The 16,600-nt window shown below is 36.5% G+C and overlaps 2 protein-coding genes across 23 annotated transcripts; one reads left to right on the plus strand and one right to left on the minus strand.

The window, feature by feature from the left end:
• Positions 1 to 16: 16 nt before the first annotated feature.
• LOC103951127 (small RNA degrading nuclease 5-like) lies at positions 17 to 7,924 on the minus strand. The gene is made up of 14 exons (XM_009362424.3): positions 7,648 to 7,924; positions 7,198 to 7,254; positions 7,015 to 7,080; positions 6,606 to 6,739; positions 6,408 to 6,520; positions 5,278 to 5,385; positions 5,098 to 5,168; positions 4,794 to 4,853; positions 3,729 to 3,784; positions 2,377 to 2,437; positions 1,940 to 2,207; positions 1,318 to 1,499; positions 924 to 1,219; positions 17 to 538 (listed from the first exon to the last, which is right to left on the minus strand). Exons 1-14 carry the CDS (start codon positions 7,759 to 7,761, stop codon positions 415 to 417), a joined length of 1,710 nt encoding a protein of 569 aa, XP_009360699.2. The 5' UTR covers positions 7,762 to 7,924; the 3' UTR covers positions 17 to 414.
• A 78-nt stretch (positions 7,925 to 8,002) lies between these two features.
• Positions 8,003 to 14,707, plus strand: LOC103951132 (uncharacterized protein At2g29880). Of its 22 annotated transcripts, none has more exons than XM_048580773.1 (7): positions 8,019 to 8,342; positions 8,476 to 8,580; positions 9,825 to 9,924; positions 10,642 to 10,696; positions 10,987 to 11,150; positions 13,429 to 13,787; positions 13,885 to 14,707. In XM_048580773.1, exons 5-7 carry the CDS (start codon positions 11,123 to 11,125, stop codon positions 14,419 to 14,421), a joined length of 924 nt encoding a protein of 307 aa, XP_048436730.1. In that variant the 5' UTR covers positions 8,019 to 8,342; positions 8,476 to 8,580; positions 9,825 to 9,924; positions 10,642 to 10,696; positions 10,987 to 11,122; the 3' UTR covers positions 14,422 to 14,707. The 22 variants fall into 22 exon arrangements, with proteins under 22 accessions (XP_048436737.1, XP_048436739.1, XP_048436740.1 ...); XM_048580771.1 differs by having other exon boundaries at positions 8,489 to 8,580; XM_048580776.1 differs by having other exon boundaries at positions 8,529 to 8,580.
• The last annotated feature ends 1,893 nt before the right edge of the window (positions 14,708 to 16,600 follow it).

Here is a 16,600-nt window from a genome sequence, read left to right on the forward strand (position 1 = left end):
CCTACAACTCTTCGCGTCACTTCGTCATCAAACAATTAATTTCAAATACGATAGATCATCAAAATTGTGAACACTATTAAGTAAATTACAAGATCAGAAAATACAATTAGGACTTCCCTCCGGCAACTAAGCGAGTTAAATGCTCTCCGACATTTCTAATATTTCTCGTCACCTCTTTTAAAAGATCTTGTTTTCTTCCCATACATTCCTCCTTACGTTTGCCCGGTTTTCGTTATCTGTCCAAGCCTCCCAACTAACCATTCCGACGGTGACGCTGCTTGGACATTGTAAGACACCAACCGCCTTGCTCTTGCGAGCAAACAGGTAAAAGCAGCCGGAAAGCTCAATTTTGTCCAGCTCTCCTCACCCAATTCTTGCTGGAAGTCACCCCTAAAAGCCCTTGATATTCTATGCTCAGCTCTTCACACCAACAAAACACAATGCTACCTCAGCTTGGGCTTGGAGCTCTTCCAATACCTTTACAATGCTCTCCCGGCACATTGCTGTTTCATTACGATCCAATAGCATTTTCCTTAATCTTCATCCACGTACAAGAAAAGTTAACAGGGTCAAACATGAATCGACTCCAATTAAGCAACTTCAACGCAACAATACAGATAAATTCATATTATTCTATTGATCGTCAACCAAATGGCTTACATCGAAGCTTTAAATCAACTCCCTCATTATAAGATATCCCAAGGTTAGTGTAAACTCCCTGGACATCTTTAACGATGTTTGAATTTCAAAAATTTATGCTACCATTTCATATAACAAAATCACTAACAATCTGACAGTTGTAAGTGGTAAATTCATCAGCAAGCAGAGTCTACTAGTCATCTATTGCTCTTTAAAATATATTTTCAAGGAATAAAGGAAAAATAACAATGTAAATAATTATCAAGGTGAAATGTAGGACATACCTAGAGACCGTTGTTATATCTCCATGACCAGTGCAGACAATAAGCATGGCATTAGCGGGCAATGCGGTATACAAGGTACGTATTCTAGTATCCAGTCGCATAAGAATTTCCTTTAGTTCAGACGTTAAGCTGCAGCTGATGCTTTTTTTATTTCCAGAGTTCTTATGGCATGTAAGCAAGGATATCAACTCAGAAATTTTTCCATTTAATTTCTCGGCGTCTTCTGCTTGTTTCGTGAAATAACGATTCAATTCAGAAAACTGGGTCCAGACGAAATGCACTTTCTCATTCCTTGCCTACAATCAAAAGTAAATGAAAAAAGCACGTAAAATTACGTAGCCAAGCCAAATGATAAAAATGAGAAAATAAGTGAACACAGCCATGAGAACTCTACCTCCTTTTGAGCTTTGGAAAGAGCTTCATCGTCAGAGAACACAGGAACTGCATGGGATAATTCAGAGGCATGACGCTTCACAATGGAAATATCATCAATGATGGAGGATGTCTTTCCGCTCTCACTCAAAACAGTTAGGAGCCTTTTCCGTATCAGTGATGGTGCTGTACCAAAGTCAGGTCCTAATCCAACAGAAGGAGCATTCTTATAACAAAGGAGAACTATTTCCACCTTGGGCTCAGACAAGGTGTCAAATTCTGACATCTGGAAGACACTGAACTTTTGCAACAAACAGTAATACTTCCCAACTCCCCTTTTTCTGTATTCTATTTTCCATATAATTAGAATAAACGTTTATGGGCAAGTGGCCCTTTACCACAATAGGTGAAAGTGTTGAGCCCTTGCATGATGGCGTGGGTTAGAATCCCATCGATGCTAATCTACATCTAATCTAACAAAATCTATTGTTTGAAAAGAAAAAAAGAACAAACGTTTATGCTGACAATGACAAGGTTCAATATAAGTCCTATATTAGAAAGGTGATAGATACCACACTAGTTGAGTTCCGTTATTCTCCGTATTGGTCAATTATACAATGTAAATGCAAAAGATAGTCACTTACCATGTCTAATCTTTAAAAGTGCGAGGTCCATAGTAGCTCTTGCATCTTCAATACTGTCATGGCCAAGCCCTGACTGCTGTATCTCTTTAGAAAGAAACTTCCGGGCAAGATCTCGAAGTTTAGGTTTGTAAGACCTACCACGGGGGTACTTGTACAACACTGCAGTATCGATCACTAGATTGTGGGAGATTTTTAATGCTAACAAGTCATTTTCCAATGAATGGCCCACTACGATGGTCTCCTTGTAAACCAGCTTCAGAAAGTCCTCCTGAGCATAGAAAGTGACTATTATAAATTAGAAACAAAGAGTTTCTTAACAGGAGATGATGCAATTAACAAGTGAAGCAGCATCTGACAGGTCACAACTATGGAAAACCACTAAGCGCAAATGTAATACATATATATGTACAAATGGAGAACAAGACCCAAGGATTAACCTGAATGTCCTTAAGACTTGTAGTCACCCCCTCTAACATCTCACTAGTGATTCCACTAAACCTGAACAGGAAATCGATTGTTATTCTTTTTATCATTTTATAGAAGCCTCTCTCATTCATACCACAACAATTTCAAATATTAAACCTGCAATCAAATTATAGGGCTGGAGCTTATCCAGAAAAAGCGTCAACACTAAGAATCACCTATATCCAGAAATAAAATCAGGAAAAATGATGATTTCTCAATGATTTACAACTTTCCCAGTGTGTTTTTTATTTCTCAGAGTAGAAAACTTTAAAAGCCCAAGGGTGGTTGAGTTATAAACGTTTGAACTCATTCTAAATCGGGATTCCAGCCTTACACAGAAACTAAAATTGATTTCGAGCCTGCTGCTAGGGTCGGGCGAGTTGTAGAAGACACCTAGGGGATCATCATTTTAGTTTTTAGAGTTGAGATGTATTGGTGGGACTCGGATGGATAAAGAGGGGGTTTTTAACTTAAGGTTGCAGTATTTGTGGGTTTTGAGTAGAGATGGAAGAAAAGATGTGACACAAAACCCAGCGTGTCGTAGATGGTTTTTATTTAAATGCTAAATATGATTTGCTTTAAAATATCTTTGGCCAGCTAAGGCAAATTAATGTCGGTTGTAATACAATGTATTAAAAGGAAAAGAGCACAGCCGCCACTGCAGCTCCTCAGACGGCAGGAACAGGGACATGCACACTAACGGTCGGCCAGGTAACAAAGGGTGCCTTGAGAGGCAATTTTGGAACTCCTTGCCCCAACGGGAGGCAACATTTTCCAAAACATTTGCTCCCCCACAATGCCCCAATAGCACTACAACCGATCATCATTTGTTTTACCCCACAAGAAATACAAACATCACCATGCACTTAGTTTGAAAAACATCAAATAATACGCAGGAATAAGATATTAAAACACAAACGTTTGATGATAAGGGTGATAAGGAAAATAATTAAAACTCAATGTGTAAGAGCAGAGTGAATAGCACCTTTTACTGGTAAGGTAAGAGGAAATTTGGCTTAAGTAGATGGACTACTAAATGCACCTATAACCAAAGCAAGACTACTTCAAGAAGAGGTAAATGACTATGGGTGCTGACCAGAACTAGCACGAAAGTAACATAAAAATATTTTAAAATTTGAAAAAACTCCAAGGTGAGATTTCATCTGGCCAGCTTCATGGGAAACGGAAAAAGAAAAAAAAAAGGGCAAGGATGGCCACACATATGATGAAGATAAATCTGAATTCCAAGAAGCAGCTCTAACTGCTTCAACACTAGAGCAACATATCACCGGAAGGACTAATGAAAGCTAAAATGATAACATACCTGGTATTATAATCAGTGATAGGATTTGTTGGTTTGACCAATTTATCTAGCATAACCTGAGATTCATTAAAACTTAAAAGTTCAAACATTGAGAAGAAAAGTTATTTACGTGGTAACAAACTCATTTGTGCAAAATTACATAGAAGAAATTTTAAGAGTCTAGGGGTCACATTAAAAGTTTGAAAGCATTCAGAATAATAAAAACTAGTCAAAATTTCATACAAAATCTTGATAAGCAAGAACTTAATATCATATGATATGAGGATTCAAAAAACTTATAAGATTTCTAGCTTCAAGATTGTGTCATCAGCGGGATGGGATAAGGTGCAAATTAGAAAAGATGCTGAAGCCCGATACGTCACTCTGTTTTTTCCTTTCCAGGCCTCCTTCATATATTTGGAAATGATAATCAAGCAACACTAGGAAATGAGCATCTCCAAGTTTCTTTAAAAATTTTAATTTAGCTAGTGCATTCAAAAACTATTTTAACTAGCCAATTTAATTTAACGTCTCCAGCACCATAATCTCTAAATGTTTTAATCTTCAAACAACCCATCTTTCTCATCATTCTCATCCTTTGACATCTCTCTCCTCAATTAATAACTTTTTATGTTTAGCTAGCTCTTTCCTTTATAGTTAAAGAGCAAGTATTCACAAAAACTAAAATAAAGAGTAGGATAAAGATTCTCTTGGAGCTTGATTTCCTTGGTTTGGCTCTTTCAAAAAGCTATTTGAGAAGTTTAAAGAGTCTCTTGGAGATGTTCTACAAGTAGACCATAGAAAGCTTAATGTTCAGGGAGATTGGCAATGGTTTAGGGATTAAATAAGACAAAATATAAGTTCAGAGACATTAGCAAGATTTACTCAAACAAGAAAGTTAAAGCATAAATCACTCAGATACTACATTTTATTCAACTGAAATTACAAGTGTTGAAACATTCAAAGTTAAATAAGACCACTAAACCATTGCCAAGTCAGAAAAAAATTGCACAAAACTCATGCATCCTTCCACATTAACATCCATTTCCTTTTGCACAATTAGGCAACAAAATAGTTAAAACTCACATCTCCTTTCATAGTCACCAGCGTTGCTCTTGTTAGCTCAAAACCCTCACTTGTGACGCACTAACAAAACAAAATGGAATCAACCAAGATGACATCAGTACGCCAACACTTTGTGAGAACAGAAAAATTAAAAATGAACATAATTTACTACTATCGAACAATTCATCTAGCAGGTATAAAACAAGTTGAAAGGACAAATACACCTCAACAATGAACTTCCGACAAGATAACAGTTATTTAGTAATATATGTTAAGTTGTTAACAAATTCTTTCTATCTTTAGAAATTGATATTCAAGGATTTACCATCTCACAATCAAGTGCCAACATTTGATAGTGAGACGATCCTGAAGGGGCCGGAAGAGTAGAAAGAAAACCTGCATTGATAAATAATAATTAATAAGAATAAAAGTTTAAGGAACTAGCTAGAAATTAAATCATAGAGAAATCCTAATTAATAACTTTAAGCAGCATCTGTTTTGTTACCTGGCAAATTGAAGCAATATCCATTGTCTTCAAGTTGTTTTGTTGTAAGAGTGTAAAATGTAATAGGGAAAGGTATATCTTTCATGAGTTCCACAGAAGATAGATTATCTAAACCAGAAAAACATGTAGAGAAAACCCAGAAAAACAAAATTAAGAGGATCCTCATGGAGTGTTAAGATACTTTTACAGAACAAAAGGATGCATACTTGTTACAAGATAATTTTATAGCTCGGATCAAATGATAAGAACCTACACCAACTTACGAAATGCAAAAACTGAATGGCTAAGTAATCAATACAACACCGATATCCAAGATATGATAAAGCTGGTACGATTTCTGAATTCTACCCATAGTGACAGAACTGATGTTGTATCATGAGTACATGAATTTCAAAAGGAAAACCTTTTCTAGACTTCCATACACAAGAACTTCTATGGCACAATCCAAAGTGCACACTGAAATAACTTTGATGTTACACTCCAAACATTACGAAGCAGATAACATTGTGTGTTTCTTCATGTTTCATGCATGCAAAGACTTGGGAATACTAATATAAAAGTGAGTGTTGACGGCAGGAAAACATCAACACAAGCTCCGGTAGCAACAAAAGTTGTTCTGCTTCTGCAAAATCTAGCCCCATCCAGATGGGCATACAGCATTTGTTTTCGTAATTGTTAATCACAACATTGTAGATAGTTTCCTAATAGTTTGAATCTGAGAGACACTCTCCACACATAGGACATTTTTCTGCTCTTACCTATTGGTAATTAATCAAACATGGATAAACCCACTACTCCTATTGATTCAGAACGGTACAAATAACCATGACAACCAATGTTACCAAAATGAGGATTGCTAGCCATAACGGAATGGAGAAGTTTAAAAAAGGAAACCAAGAAGTATTGATACTTCTCAGTTCATGTGTATAACTGCAACCCCGGAGAACCGTACAAATAAACAGAACTTCAGGTTACTTGTGGCTTGCTTTCCTAGACAAGTTGGACTAGCATTCTCCTAGTAAAATATCCTTGATTTCCGTACAAATACTAACTTTGACATGCAAATTAGCAAAGTTAAGATGAAAGCAAGAAATTTAGTATGATCAATGTTCTGCAAACATGTCACATACCTTGTTTAGACGCCAGGTTAGATTTCTCCACAGTCGAAGTACTCTCTTCCCTCTTTCTTTTCACTTTGCTCGTCAGGAGTGCATCAATTGTCTGCATCCCATCTGACATACAACTAGTATGGGCAAAAAGATAAAGCCATAGAAAGTGGAAGTACAGGGAAATTAAAGGCAGATGAAGCAAAATCACTTGTGACAAACCTGAGAGCTAAAACTGGCCTTGGCTTGCCACATAATGCTTTGAGACTCTTAAGAAGTCGATGATGTGATAAATACAATGCTGCGTCCAGGCCTGGGACATAAAGCATAACCACTTTGGGAATGAGGGGCTTGTTCTGCAAAATGTAAGGTTACAGTATTAATAACTATAAGAATTCTTGTTTCTTTCAACTTCATGTCTCCAAATTATGCACAGAATCCAACAAGATTGAGAAATATATATGGCTGGGTAACATTTCACAGTTTAATGAGTCTTCCACCTGTTTGGTATGTGTATTAAGGATTCTTCCATGTACTTTGGTAATATTGATCGTTATGGTTTCATTGATCCTTAACGATACATACATTGGAATTATCAAAAGAGGGGTTAAAGAACAAAAGAATTCCTCACCTTAATAAAAACCCATGAAGGCATGAATCCTTCAGCAAGCACCCACGTCACTAGTTCTTGAACCTCCTGCATCATGACACAAACTCCATTCACTTACCCACTCTTCTTTCTTACTCAATAAATGTTCAAATCGAATGAAATTTCCTGCCACTTGACAGAAAAGGAACAACTATGAGTACCCACTTGCAAATTCAGAGTTGTGTTGGCTTCCAGCGTCTTAAAAACCACCTCTGCTTTACTCTGCAAGGGCAAATAAGATTAAATGCAATGCACTAGAGTTCAATCGTTTCAACCAAAATCCCGTCAGACCGTGCAAACTATTTCCATGAACAAGCATTACTGGGACTGCAGAAACTAAAGTCCAAAGAATACATACAGATGTACATACTACAGCTAACTGAACCATTTACGTATCGAATTGAAAGCTATAAGCAGCAGACCTGTTCTTCGTACAAGAATACATGGTATGGACAACATCACCAAAATTCGAAACAAAACTAAAAGAGTGCATCTTTGAATGCTAATGATAATACAATTAGAGTAGCAAATACTTTAGACGCACAACCAATTCATGGCAAAACATGGAAGGCGACGATATTTAAAAGAAAACAAAATTAGAGAGAGAAAGAGTACTTGAGGGTCGTAGACATCGAAGAAAGTGGAGCAGTTGCTATCATTTTTGTTGCTGCTTGAGCTCACTTCTTCCTTCGGGGCTAATGTTTCGACTTTAATGGGGGAAGAAGGCATGGCCTCCGTCACTGAAGCTTTACGAACCCCCAGATAGAGAAAATGTACGAGTTTTATTACGAACCCGGAGAGCGAGAGAGAGAGAGAGAGAGAGAGAGAGAGAGAACGTACGAGGTTTATAAACCTTATAAACCCTTTTGTTCGACCGGAGAAAATGTACGAGTTCTATTACGAACCCGGAGAGCGAGAGAGAGAGAGACAGAGACAGAGACAGAGAGAACGTACGAGGTTTATAAACCTTATAAACCCTTTTGTTCGACCGGATTAGGAGGACGGGACTAAACTAGTCTAATTGTTAGCGTAGTCTGACGTTTGGTTTGCACAAGAATTAGATTTAATGGTATTAGATAGGACTCGCTCGGATTAATGACTTCGCTAGGAGTTCTTAGCGAAGAACCCCAAATTCGGCCGGACTCGTAAGACCTTCTGCGAGAGAGAACCTGGCTCATTCTGCGAGAGAGAGTCGTCGCCATCGCTCCCTGCTTGCCCTGCTCCATCATCCTCGTCCTCCTCACCCTCATCTCTGCGTCCTGCTTGCCCTCATCTGCATCCTGCTCGCCCTCATCTGCTCCTCTTGCCTGGTAAACTTCGGATCTTCGATTTGTTTTGCAGATCGTGATATTACTGAGCTTTATTTGATATAGTTGTTTTGGGTTTGAGAAATTTTCAATAATAGACCTCTGCACTTGAACAAATTAGGGTTTTGATTTTTAGGGTCAAATTGCAGATCCTGCTCGCTCTCATCTGCTCCTCCACCTTCTTCTCAGGAACCCTCCACCCAAACCGCCCCTCCTCATCCCCCGTTCGATCCCAGTCGAAGTACCCTCTCTCTCTCTCTCTCTCTGTGGTTCTTTTGAATTTGCGACTAATGTTTTTAAGATGCCTTTTTTTATGTATCTGAATTTTTTCCATCTGTTTTTTTAATTTTTTATTTATTTATGGAATCTGGGTTTATTGAAAGGTGTTGAATTTCAGAATCTAAGTTGAGTTTTTGCCGGTTGTATAACGTGATTTAGTTTAGGTTTACGTGTTAGAGTCTGTCAATCTGTTAAATTTTATGTCGGGCAAGTGGGAACCTGGATATCTTGATTCCATTTGAACCTGGGGATCTTGATTCCATCTGTTAAATTTTAGAGTTTGTCTCTCCTGGTGTGGGAACCTGGGGATCTTGATTCCATTTGAACCTTTTCAAATAGTTTTCATAATTCGAGATCTCTACCGTTGGTTGGTTTTTCTTTATGATGAAGCCTTAGAGGTTAGCTATAACGGGTTAGGATTAGGATAGGTCTAAGTTCGATTCCCTCAAATTTAAACAAAAAACAGTTGCCAACAGATCGAGGGTGCATACAAGATCATTTATATGTCGAAATCCTTGGGGATGCATGCCATATAATGTTTGTAACTTATGCTTATTTCTTTATTGCGGTTGTACTGGACGGATGAGAATTATAAGCTGCCATTAAGAAAATCAGCGTCAAATTGAGATTGGAGTGTTTGGAATCAGTTGCTGTCGAATTTTGAGATCTCAAACTTAGTTAAAATCAGTTTTGACCATTAAATATAGCTTGGACAGCTTGGAATCAACATTGGAGGTTGAGTTGGTTGAATTTGAACATTTGACGGCCTTGCACTTGTAATTATTATGAGTAATGATAACATAGAGTGAGATTGTGAACCTTGCATGCAGCGGTAATTACTTTTTCCATGGCTTGAGAATAGAGAGTACGATGATCAATGCAATAGTCAAGAGCAAGATTATGGAAATCATCGCGCATTTTCTCGACTTCTTTTGCAAGCTACTTTGCAGCTTGTAGGGCAACCTTCTATAAGAGGAATCCCATTTAGTAATTACTTCTTCCTAACTTTTGTTCTTTTGTAATGTCTCATAAACTTTTGTTCAAATCGACAAAGAAAAAAAAGTCAGTCTCATTTAGCCTTACATTGCCGTGAATCAATTTGAACTGTAGAGTGTACTTTGTTTTGTTTCTTCATTTAAGGCCTCAGCTCTTTGCAGCTTGTAGAGCGTACTGTCTCTCTCTAAAACTTTCTCTCTCTCTGTAAAGCTTTTGCTCTGATATCTTGAGCGATTCAACACACCCTTTCCGATGCAGTTTTATCTTCTCTCCAAGCTCTTGCAGTCACTTCTGAAACTCCAACCTCCACGTCAGTGTTCATAGCTTATCTCTGTCATCACATCTGCCATCGCATTGTATATTTTGCCTCAATTCTTCCTTTATGTTATTCTTTGAATTAGAATGAGGTTTGGATTTTTAGTTAAGCTGATTACGTTAGTGATTTATATCTTTATTTTTCATCCTTCAGTATTTTCTACAGATTTTATTTGTTTAATTTTTGTTTAATTGAAGAAAAATATCGTTGGGTTTGGTCCCTTACACTCAATTTTTATTTTGTTTTTTTAATATCGCAATAATTATGGAACTGTCAAATAGTGATTATGTAATCCGATTTACTGGTTTTCATATTTCTGTATATTACTTTTTCGGAGGAAGTTCGATCATCTGAAAGTTACTTTGCAGCTCAATTGTTAATGGAAGCTACCAAATGCCATTATTTTTTTATACCCTATTGAGTTTTGTCGCGCTGTTTTGTGGTGGGTCTTGAATCTTAACTTGTGTTATACTTATTATCCTAAATTCGTAATGCTTTGTAAAGCGGTCTGCCCTCGTGATCTCGGGAGGCTGGTGGGATTTCGCTTTCCATTTTACCTCTTTGGTGGTTGTACTAGTTGGTTTGTTCTGTTTCTTGTTTTACAAACTAAGATAAAAGGCATAATTTTGCATTGTTGCTTTCTTTACCCGCTAACCTGTATTGGACTTTAGCTTCACTTGTATTCTGATTGGTTCTCTATTGTTGTTGCAGTTTATTCAATTGCAGTTACAGATTCACAAAACAGAACTTGGTTTGTGAAAAGAAGGTTTCATTCTTATCTATTTCTTTGTTCAGTTTTCATTTTATTAGTTGTCTTTTATTGCTGCATTCACATGCCTGCACTACATGTACGCATCACTCCTATATAAAAGTGCATTGAAGACACAAACTTGATGTCCCTTGAGTACACACAAATGCTCCATCCATGCATCCCTTGAGCACAAACTTGATGTCTCTTATTATGTCATTGTCAGTACACAAACTTGATGTCCCTTTTGTACCCTTGTTCTCTCTTAAAATTTTTAGGCCTTAAAATGCATTTGAAAATGCTGGCAGGATGATGTAAAAGTGCAATGGGTGATTGGCAGTCTGATCAGCGTACAGAAAAAATGTTGGAATATTGATATGCATTTTTTCCATGAATTTTTTTCTCTAAGGCCCAGGACATCCTGCCTGAGATCTCCCTGACCCAATGGAACATGCCCCATCTTGTTTAATCTGTACTTCTTTATCTCATTTGGAAGGATCCCATTTTTTAATTTGTTATTAAGTATTTTAAATTCTTTTTGTTAATGTAATTTTGCACACTCGAAGCTTGTCTGCTATGAAGATGTCTTTCGACTTTATGTCATGCACAATTACGTATCGTTCTTTGGCATAATTCCTATTGAAATAAAAACTCTGTTTTCTATGCAAAAGGTTGAAAAGGGATAAAGATAAGATGAGATGGAACTTGGGAATTTAGTATGTCAAAGTTGTCAAAATTCCAAGTCCTACCCACATGCTGTTTTGGATTTTTAAAATTTGGGGTTTCAGCAATGGGAGTCTTCCATGTGTGTGCTCTGTGTGTGTGTCGATGTATGCTGGTTTAGTGTGTGTGTGTGCGCGTGAAATTGTAAAGTTTTTGTAGAAGACACGTAGATAATGGATACACCTTATTGACCTTTGGTTGAAAACGATTAAAAATGTGTTTTGACAATGATAAATAATGATGATGATCTCTGCAATGTAGGATTGAGCACAATCATGCGCATACACATAAGCACGCACAATTGCTTTGTAATGACGATGATCTCTAGTTCTAAAAATTGAGAGCTAGTAACTTGCATCTTTGTGATGCAATTGCTTTGTATCATGAATTCTTTTGATCTAGTTCAATTGATATCATAATTGCTTATTTTCCATCACCCTTAATAACAGTGATATTACATATATCATGTCCTCATTTTTTTCTTTTTTTTTTTGAAAGTTTGGATAGAGATGGATCAAAGGAAGCTTTTATTAATCTTACTATTAGAGATGTCTCATTTAGAGACAATTTGCATTTGTACGATTCTTGTGTTGCTGATGCTGAGGGCCAAACAAAGACATGTTGATCGACGCACTTTGACTAACCGTTCACTTGTTAGACGACATATTAGTTTATGTTATTTGAATGGTATAATAGGGAATACTGATACTGAATGTGTCAACGAATTGAGAATGTATAGAAGGACTTTTGGGATATTATGTGACTTACTTCGTCAAGATGGGAGGGTAAAAGATGATGGTTTGGTGTCTCTAGAGGTGCAGGTGTGTATGACTTTACAAATACTAGCACATCATACTAAGAATCGTAGTAGATTTTATGGGTTGGGAGAGACTATAAGTAGGTATTTCAATAGTGTCTTGCAAGGAATTTTGCGATTACAATGTATCCTACTAAAAGTCCCTCAGCCTGTGCCTATTGATTCTACAGATCATAGGTGGAGGTGTTTTAAGGTATGTTGATAATTTTTCCAATTTTTCCTATGCTTTAACTAGATATTCCCTTTGTATAAATTAACAAAAGCTTATTTTTTTTGTTTAGAATTGCTTGGGAGCATTAGATGGAACGCAAATTGATATGCATGTACCTAAAATTGACAAACCTAGATACCGAAAAGGAAATGGTCGAGTTGTAACTAATGTGTTAGGTCTATGTTCAGGGGATATGCAATTCATATATGTGTTTCCGGGATAGGAGGGCTCCGCATCAGACTGTGGAGTGCTACATGATGCAATTACTAGGCCTAATGGTTTAAAGTTACCAACGGGTAAGACTATCACTTAGTCTTAAATTTGTAAAGTTAGGTCTAGTTTTGTTTGTGAACTGCAAATACTAATAGGGTCTTTATTATTATTATTATTATTATTATTATTATTAGGTTATTATTACCTTGTAGATGATGGTTATACAAATAGTAAAGGATTCCTTGTACCCTATAGAGGAATACCTTATCATTTATTTGAATGGGAGGGACGAACACCTTCCAATAAGGCTTGCTAAAAGGAAAGTGGGCGATACTAAGGAGTCCATCTTTCTATCCAATAAGGACACAAGGTCAAATAATTACCGCTTGTTGCGTACTACACAATCTTATTAGGCAAGAGATGTCTGTAGATTTAATGGAGAATTTGCCAATAATAGAAGATGGACAAAATACTGAAGAAGGTGAATATGTTGGGTGTTGGAACATCTAACAAGTGGACTACAAAGAAAAATGTCATGGCTCAGGAAATGAATAATGAGTGAAGAGTAATTAGGAACCAGCAACCGAACTAGCTATATGTGTTAATGATAACATTTTATTTAGTTTTCCTTTTTATCATGCATATGTTGGACATTAGCAAAATGATTGGATTGCTCATCATTGATTGTAATTCGATTTATTGATTGGATGGTATGCAAATTGATTGGATATTTGCAAATTGATTCTTTGTATTGTACTTTAGTACATTAAAATATTTTTTGTTTAGGTATGGATAACAACAATAATTTGAATGCCGCACAAGAACCAAAAGGAAGGAGGCGTAAATGGGAAGCATTTGAGGAAGAAGCATTACTATCTGTTCTTGAGGATTTTGTTGCTCGAAGGCAACGATGTGACACAGGTGCTTTCAAACAAGGTACTTTGATTGAAGTAGCTAAAGCTGTCAATGTGTTATGTCCCAATTCAAATATAAGGGCAACTCCACATATTGAGTCAAAGTTGAAGAAATGGAAAAAAACATATAGTTTGGTCCTTGACATGATAAACACGAGTGGATTTGCATGGAATGATGTCAAAAAGTGCATTGAAGTTGACAGTCATGATGCATGGCAAACTTATGTGCAGGTTCATATCCTATTTTATTTATACATTAGTTATATTCTTGCAGCTATATTTGTCTCGCATGCTAAATTTTAGAATTGCTATGTTGATATAATCTTAGAAAAATAAAGAAGCCGATGGATGGAGAAGCAAACCTTTTCCACTGTATAATAGATTTGCATATATATTTGGAAAGGATCGGGCTAGGGGTAATGTAGCCAAAACCCCTGCTAAAATGATGGAGGAACAAAGTCATAATCAGGTTGATGCAAGTGATCTTGGAGCTGAAAATGATGTTTCTCCAGTGAACCTACAAAGCCAACAAAGCAACCAATCTGCAAGTAGCCAAAGAAAGAGGAAAAGAGCTACGGGAAGTTCAAGTGATGGAACTGAGGCAATTATCAATGGACTGAAAGAATTTTATGTTGAAAGTGCAAAAAGGATGCAAATGGTAACTGAAGCTATAATTCGAGGTACCACAGATCATAGTGACATAGCTAATGAACTTAAAGCAATGGGTCTTTCTCCTATGGATCAAATTGATGGATTGACTCTTATTTTGGAAAAACCACAAAATGTGGGAGTGTTCAGGTCAATAGATTCAGAACTCAAGAAAGTGTTCGTCCAAAAGCTTTTAAGCAACAAAGTAAGTGGATGATTATATTATGTGGTGACTTTTGACATGAATGTATTATGTTTGTTGTACAATCTTAAGGTTATGGCTTCTAACTTAGCCTTGCACTATGAAATATTTTGGCTAATGTTGACTAGGATTTTGTAAATTATGGGGATCTACTTTTGAATGCTATGCTATAGTTAACTAGCATTTTGTAAAATATCCTGGAGGAAAGTTTAGCGAATGATGTTTTAAAGAGTTAGTCAATGGCAAATATTGACTTGTGCGATGAAATGAAATGATAAAGTAATTGCTTCTCTCTTTCTTTTGCATATTGTTAATAGAGGATGTTGTATAATTACTAGTATATATACGTATATTGGCGCTTAATTAGACAAAACAAAATTCCGTACACATGATTATTGTTATTACTAGCTTAGGAATGCATAAATTGTTCATGATCTCTTCCTTTTGCATATTGTTACTAGCTTTCTTCAAACTAGGTGGAGCAAGCCAATATACGTGCTAGGAATCCAAACATAGCAATGATCAATGCGTAGCTATCCATTTGTCATTGTGCTTCGTATCATTGTGGTCCTAGGATTGAATGCAATTGTTATGGTATGGATTAAAATTGGCTTATACATACAAGAGTAATTCCAAGTAATTATTTCACAATTGAGTAAAAAACTGAACTTGTTAGACATCAATTTTCGTTGCACTCAAATACAAGTATAAACCAACACCTTTAACTTTGATTTACAACTTTAAACCAAAGGTGAATAATTAAGAAAAGCATCTTGAACTTTGTTGATTGTTGGGAGAAGACTTTTTTATATTCATGTTTGGAACAATGCTACTCTTAAATCATGTATGTTTCTTTCGTTGGCAAGAAAATTTGATTTTTGTATTTTTATTAAGTCTCACTCTCATCCAATATTATTAATTTTAATAATATCTTTAATAAAAAAAAAAAATTAAAATGGAACAATAATGTAGTCCTAGTCTGAGCAAACATCAAACTGGTGATAGTACTGTTTTCATTATCTTGCTTCTTAGTCAGACATTGCACCAAATGCTTCACTAAGTTAGTCCATCTTAGTATAGTCTAGTCTAAGCTAGTCCATCTTAGTCCCTGCAGCTAGTCCAATCCGAGACAGTCCGATGCAACAAACGCACTCAAAAAGGTTTAAAATTTATATCTTTTTAATATTTATGCTGGGCATATTGAACCGGAAACCGAAATTGAATGTGTTGGGATTTATTGGTTGCTAGGTTGTTCTTACGTGGAATGTAGCCTAAGTCGAAAATTTAATAGAGTTTAATTTTATTTTTTTAATAAACGGTATTATCTATATAATTAAATAAGTAACAATACTTATCTCTTGAAGTGCAACCATGGTTTAGATTAAAGTTGTTCACCCGTCGGATGAGCCTTCTTCATGTGTGGAAATCCAGATCTGTAACCATCATGGTGTAGGAGTCATTTGGACTCATGAAATTCCATATAATTTCCCCTTGTTCTTTTCTAGTACAAGTTAGTAGTGAAGGAGGACAATTGTGGAGTTGTCAAGCAATGCTTTGGGGGTTTCCTTTGGTTTTAGCTCGTCAAAGCGGAATTGGATTGGTTGGAACCCTTAGATTAGCCATTGAGTCGATCATGGTTGTGTGTATCTTGAACTCGTACGTCGTTGCAGCACGTTGTACGTTGTTTGATATGAAGTAGGAGGAAGAACTTTAAGGAATCCTGTAGAAAATTCCAGGAGTGGTAAAACATCGATATCATCTTCCAGGTACTCGGAATCGAGTTCCGCAAAATTTTATAAAAAGCTGACTTCCGTATCTTCGCAATGATGTATGGCAGTATCGTCTTCCATGTATCTCGGAATCGAGTTTCACAAAATTCTATAGAAAGTTGACTTTTACATCAAACTGCCAATGCCTTCCTAGCAGTACATGGCAGGCATCCATATCAATAACATTACAAACCACTTCATCCCGTTAATGGATACTGATTCAAAGTGGGACACAGAAGGTTTTTGTGACACGAACTGAAGGTCCTTTCTTCACCCATCCAAGAGAATATGGGGTGACATGAGGCTCTGTTGGTATGCAAGTTCCCACTTTGTCCTTTTTGTCCTCCAACAGTCCATCTTCTCTTAAATTGATTTAGCCATTTGTTCTGCATCACTTAGGGATAGGATTGGATTGGAAGACACGT

The sequence above is a fragment of a genome, unplaced genomic scaffold (assembly GCF_019419815.1).
Source record: "Pyrus x bretschneideri cultivar Hongxiangsu unplaced genomic scaffold, Pyrus_bretschneideri_v1 Contig16, whole genome shotgun sequence".
Lineage (NCBI taxonomy): Eukaryota > Viridiplantae > Streptophyta > Magnoliopsida > Rosales > Rosaceae > Pyrus > Pyrus x bretschneideri.

Bases quoted from the DNA above. Each gene is read 5' to 3' on its own strand.
- LOC103951127 (XM_009362424.3), bottom strand. From the start codon at position 7,761: ATGCCTTCTTCCCCCATTAAAGTCGAAACATTAGCCCCGAAGGAAGAA. The intron at 7,255-7,647 runs GTACTCTTTCTC...TTGCCCTTGCAG, and splicing joins TCGATGTCTACGACCCTCAA to AGTAAAGCAGAGGTGGTTTT. The intron at 539-923 runs GTATGTCCTACA...ACGTGGATGAAG, and splicing joins GATATAACAACGGTCTCTAG to ATTAAGGAAAATGCTATTGG.
- LOC103951132 (XM_048580772.1), top strand. From the start codon at position 11,123: ATGGAACATGCCCCATCTTGTTTAATCT. The intron at 11,151-13,428 runs GTACTTCTTTAT...TTTTTTGTTTAG, and splicing joins TGCCCCATCTTGTTTAATCT to GTATGGATAACAACAATAAT. The intron at 13,788-13,884 runs GTTCATATCCTA...ATATAATCTTAG, and splicing joins CATGGCAAACTTATGTGCAG to AAAAATAAAGAAGCCGATGG.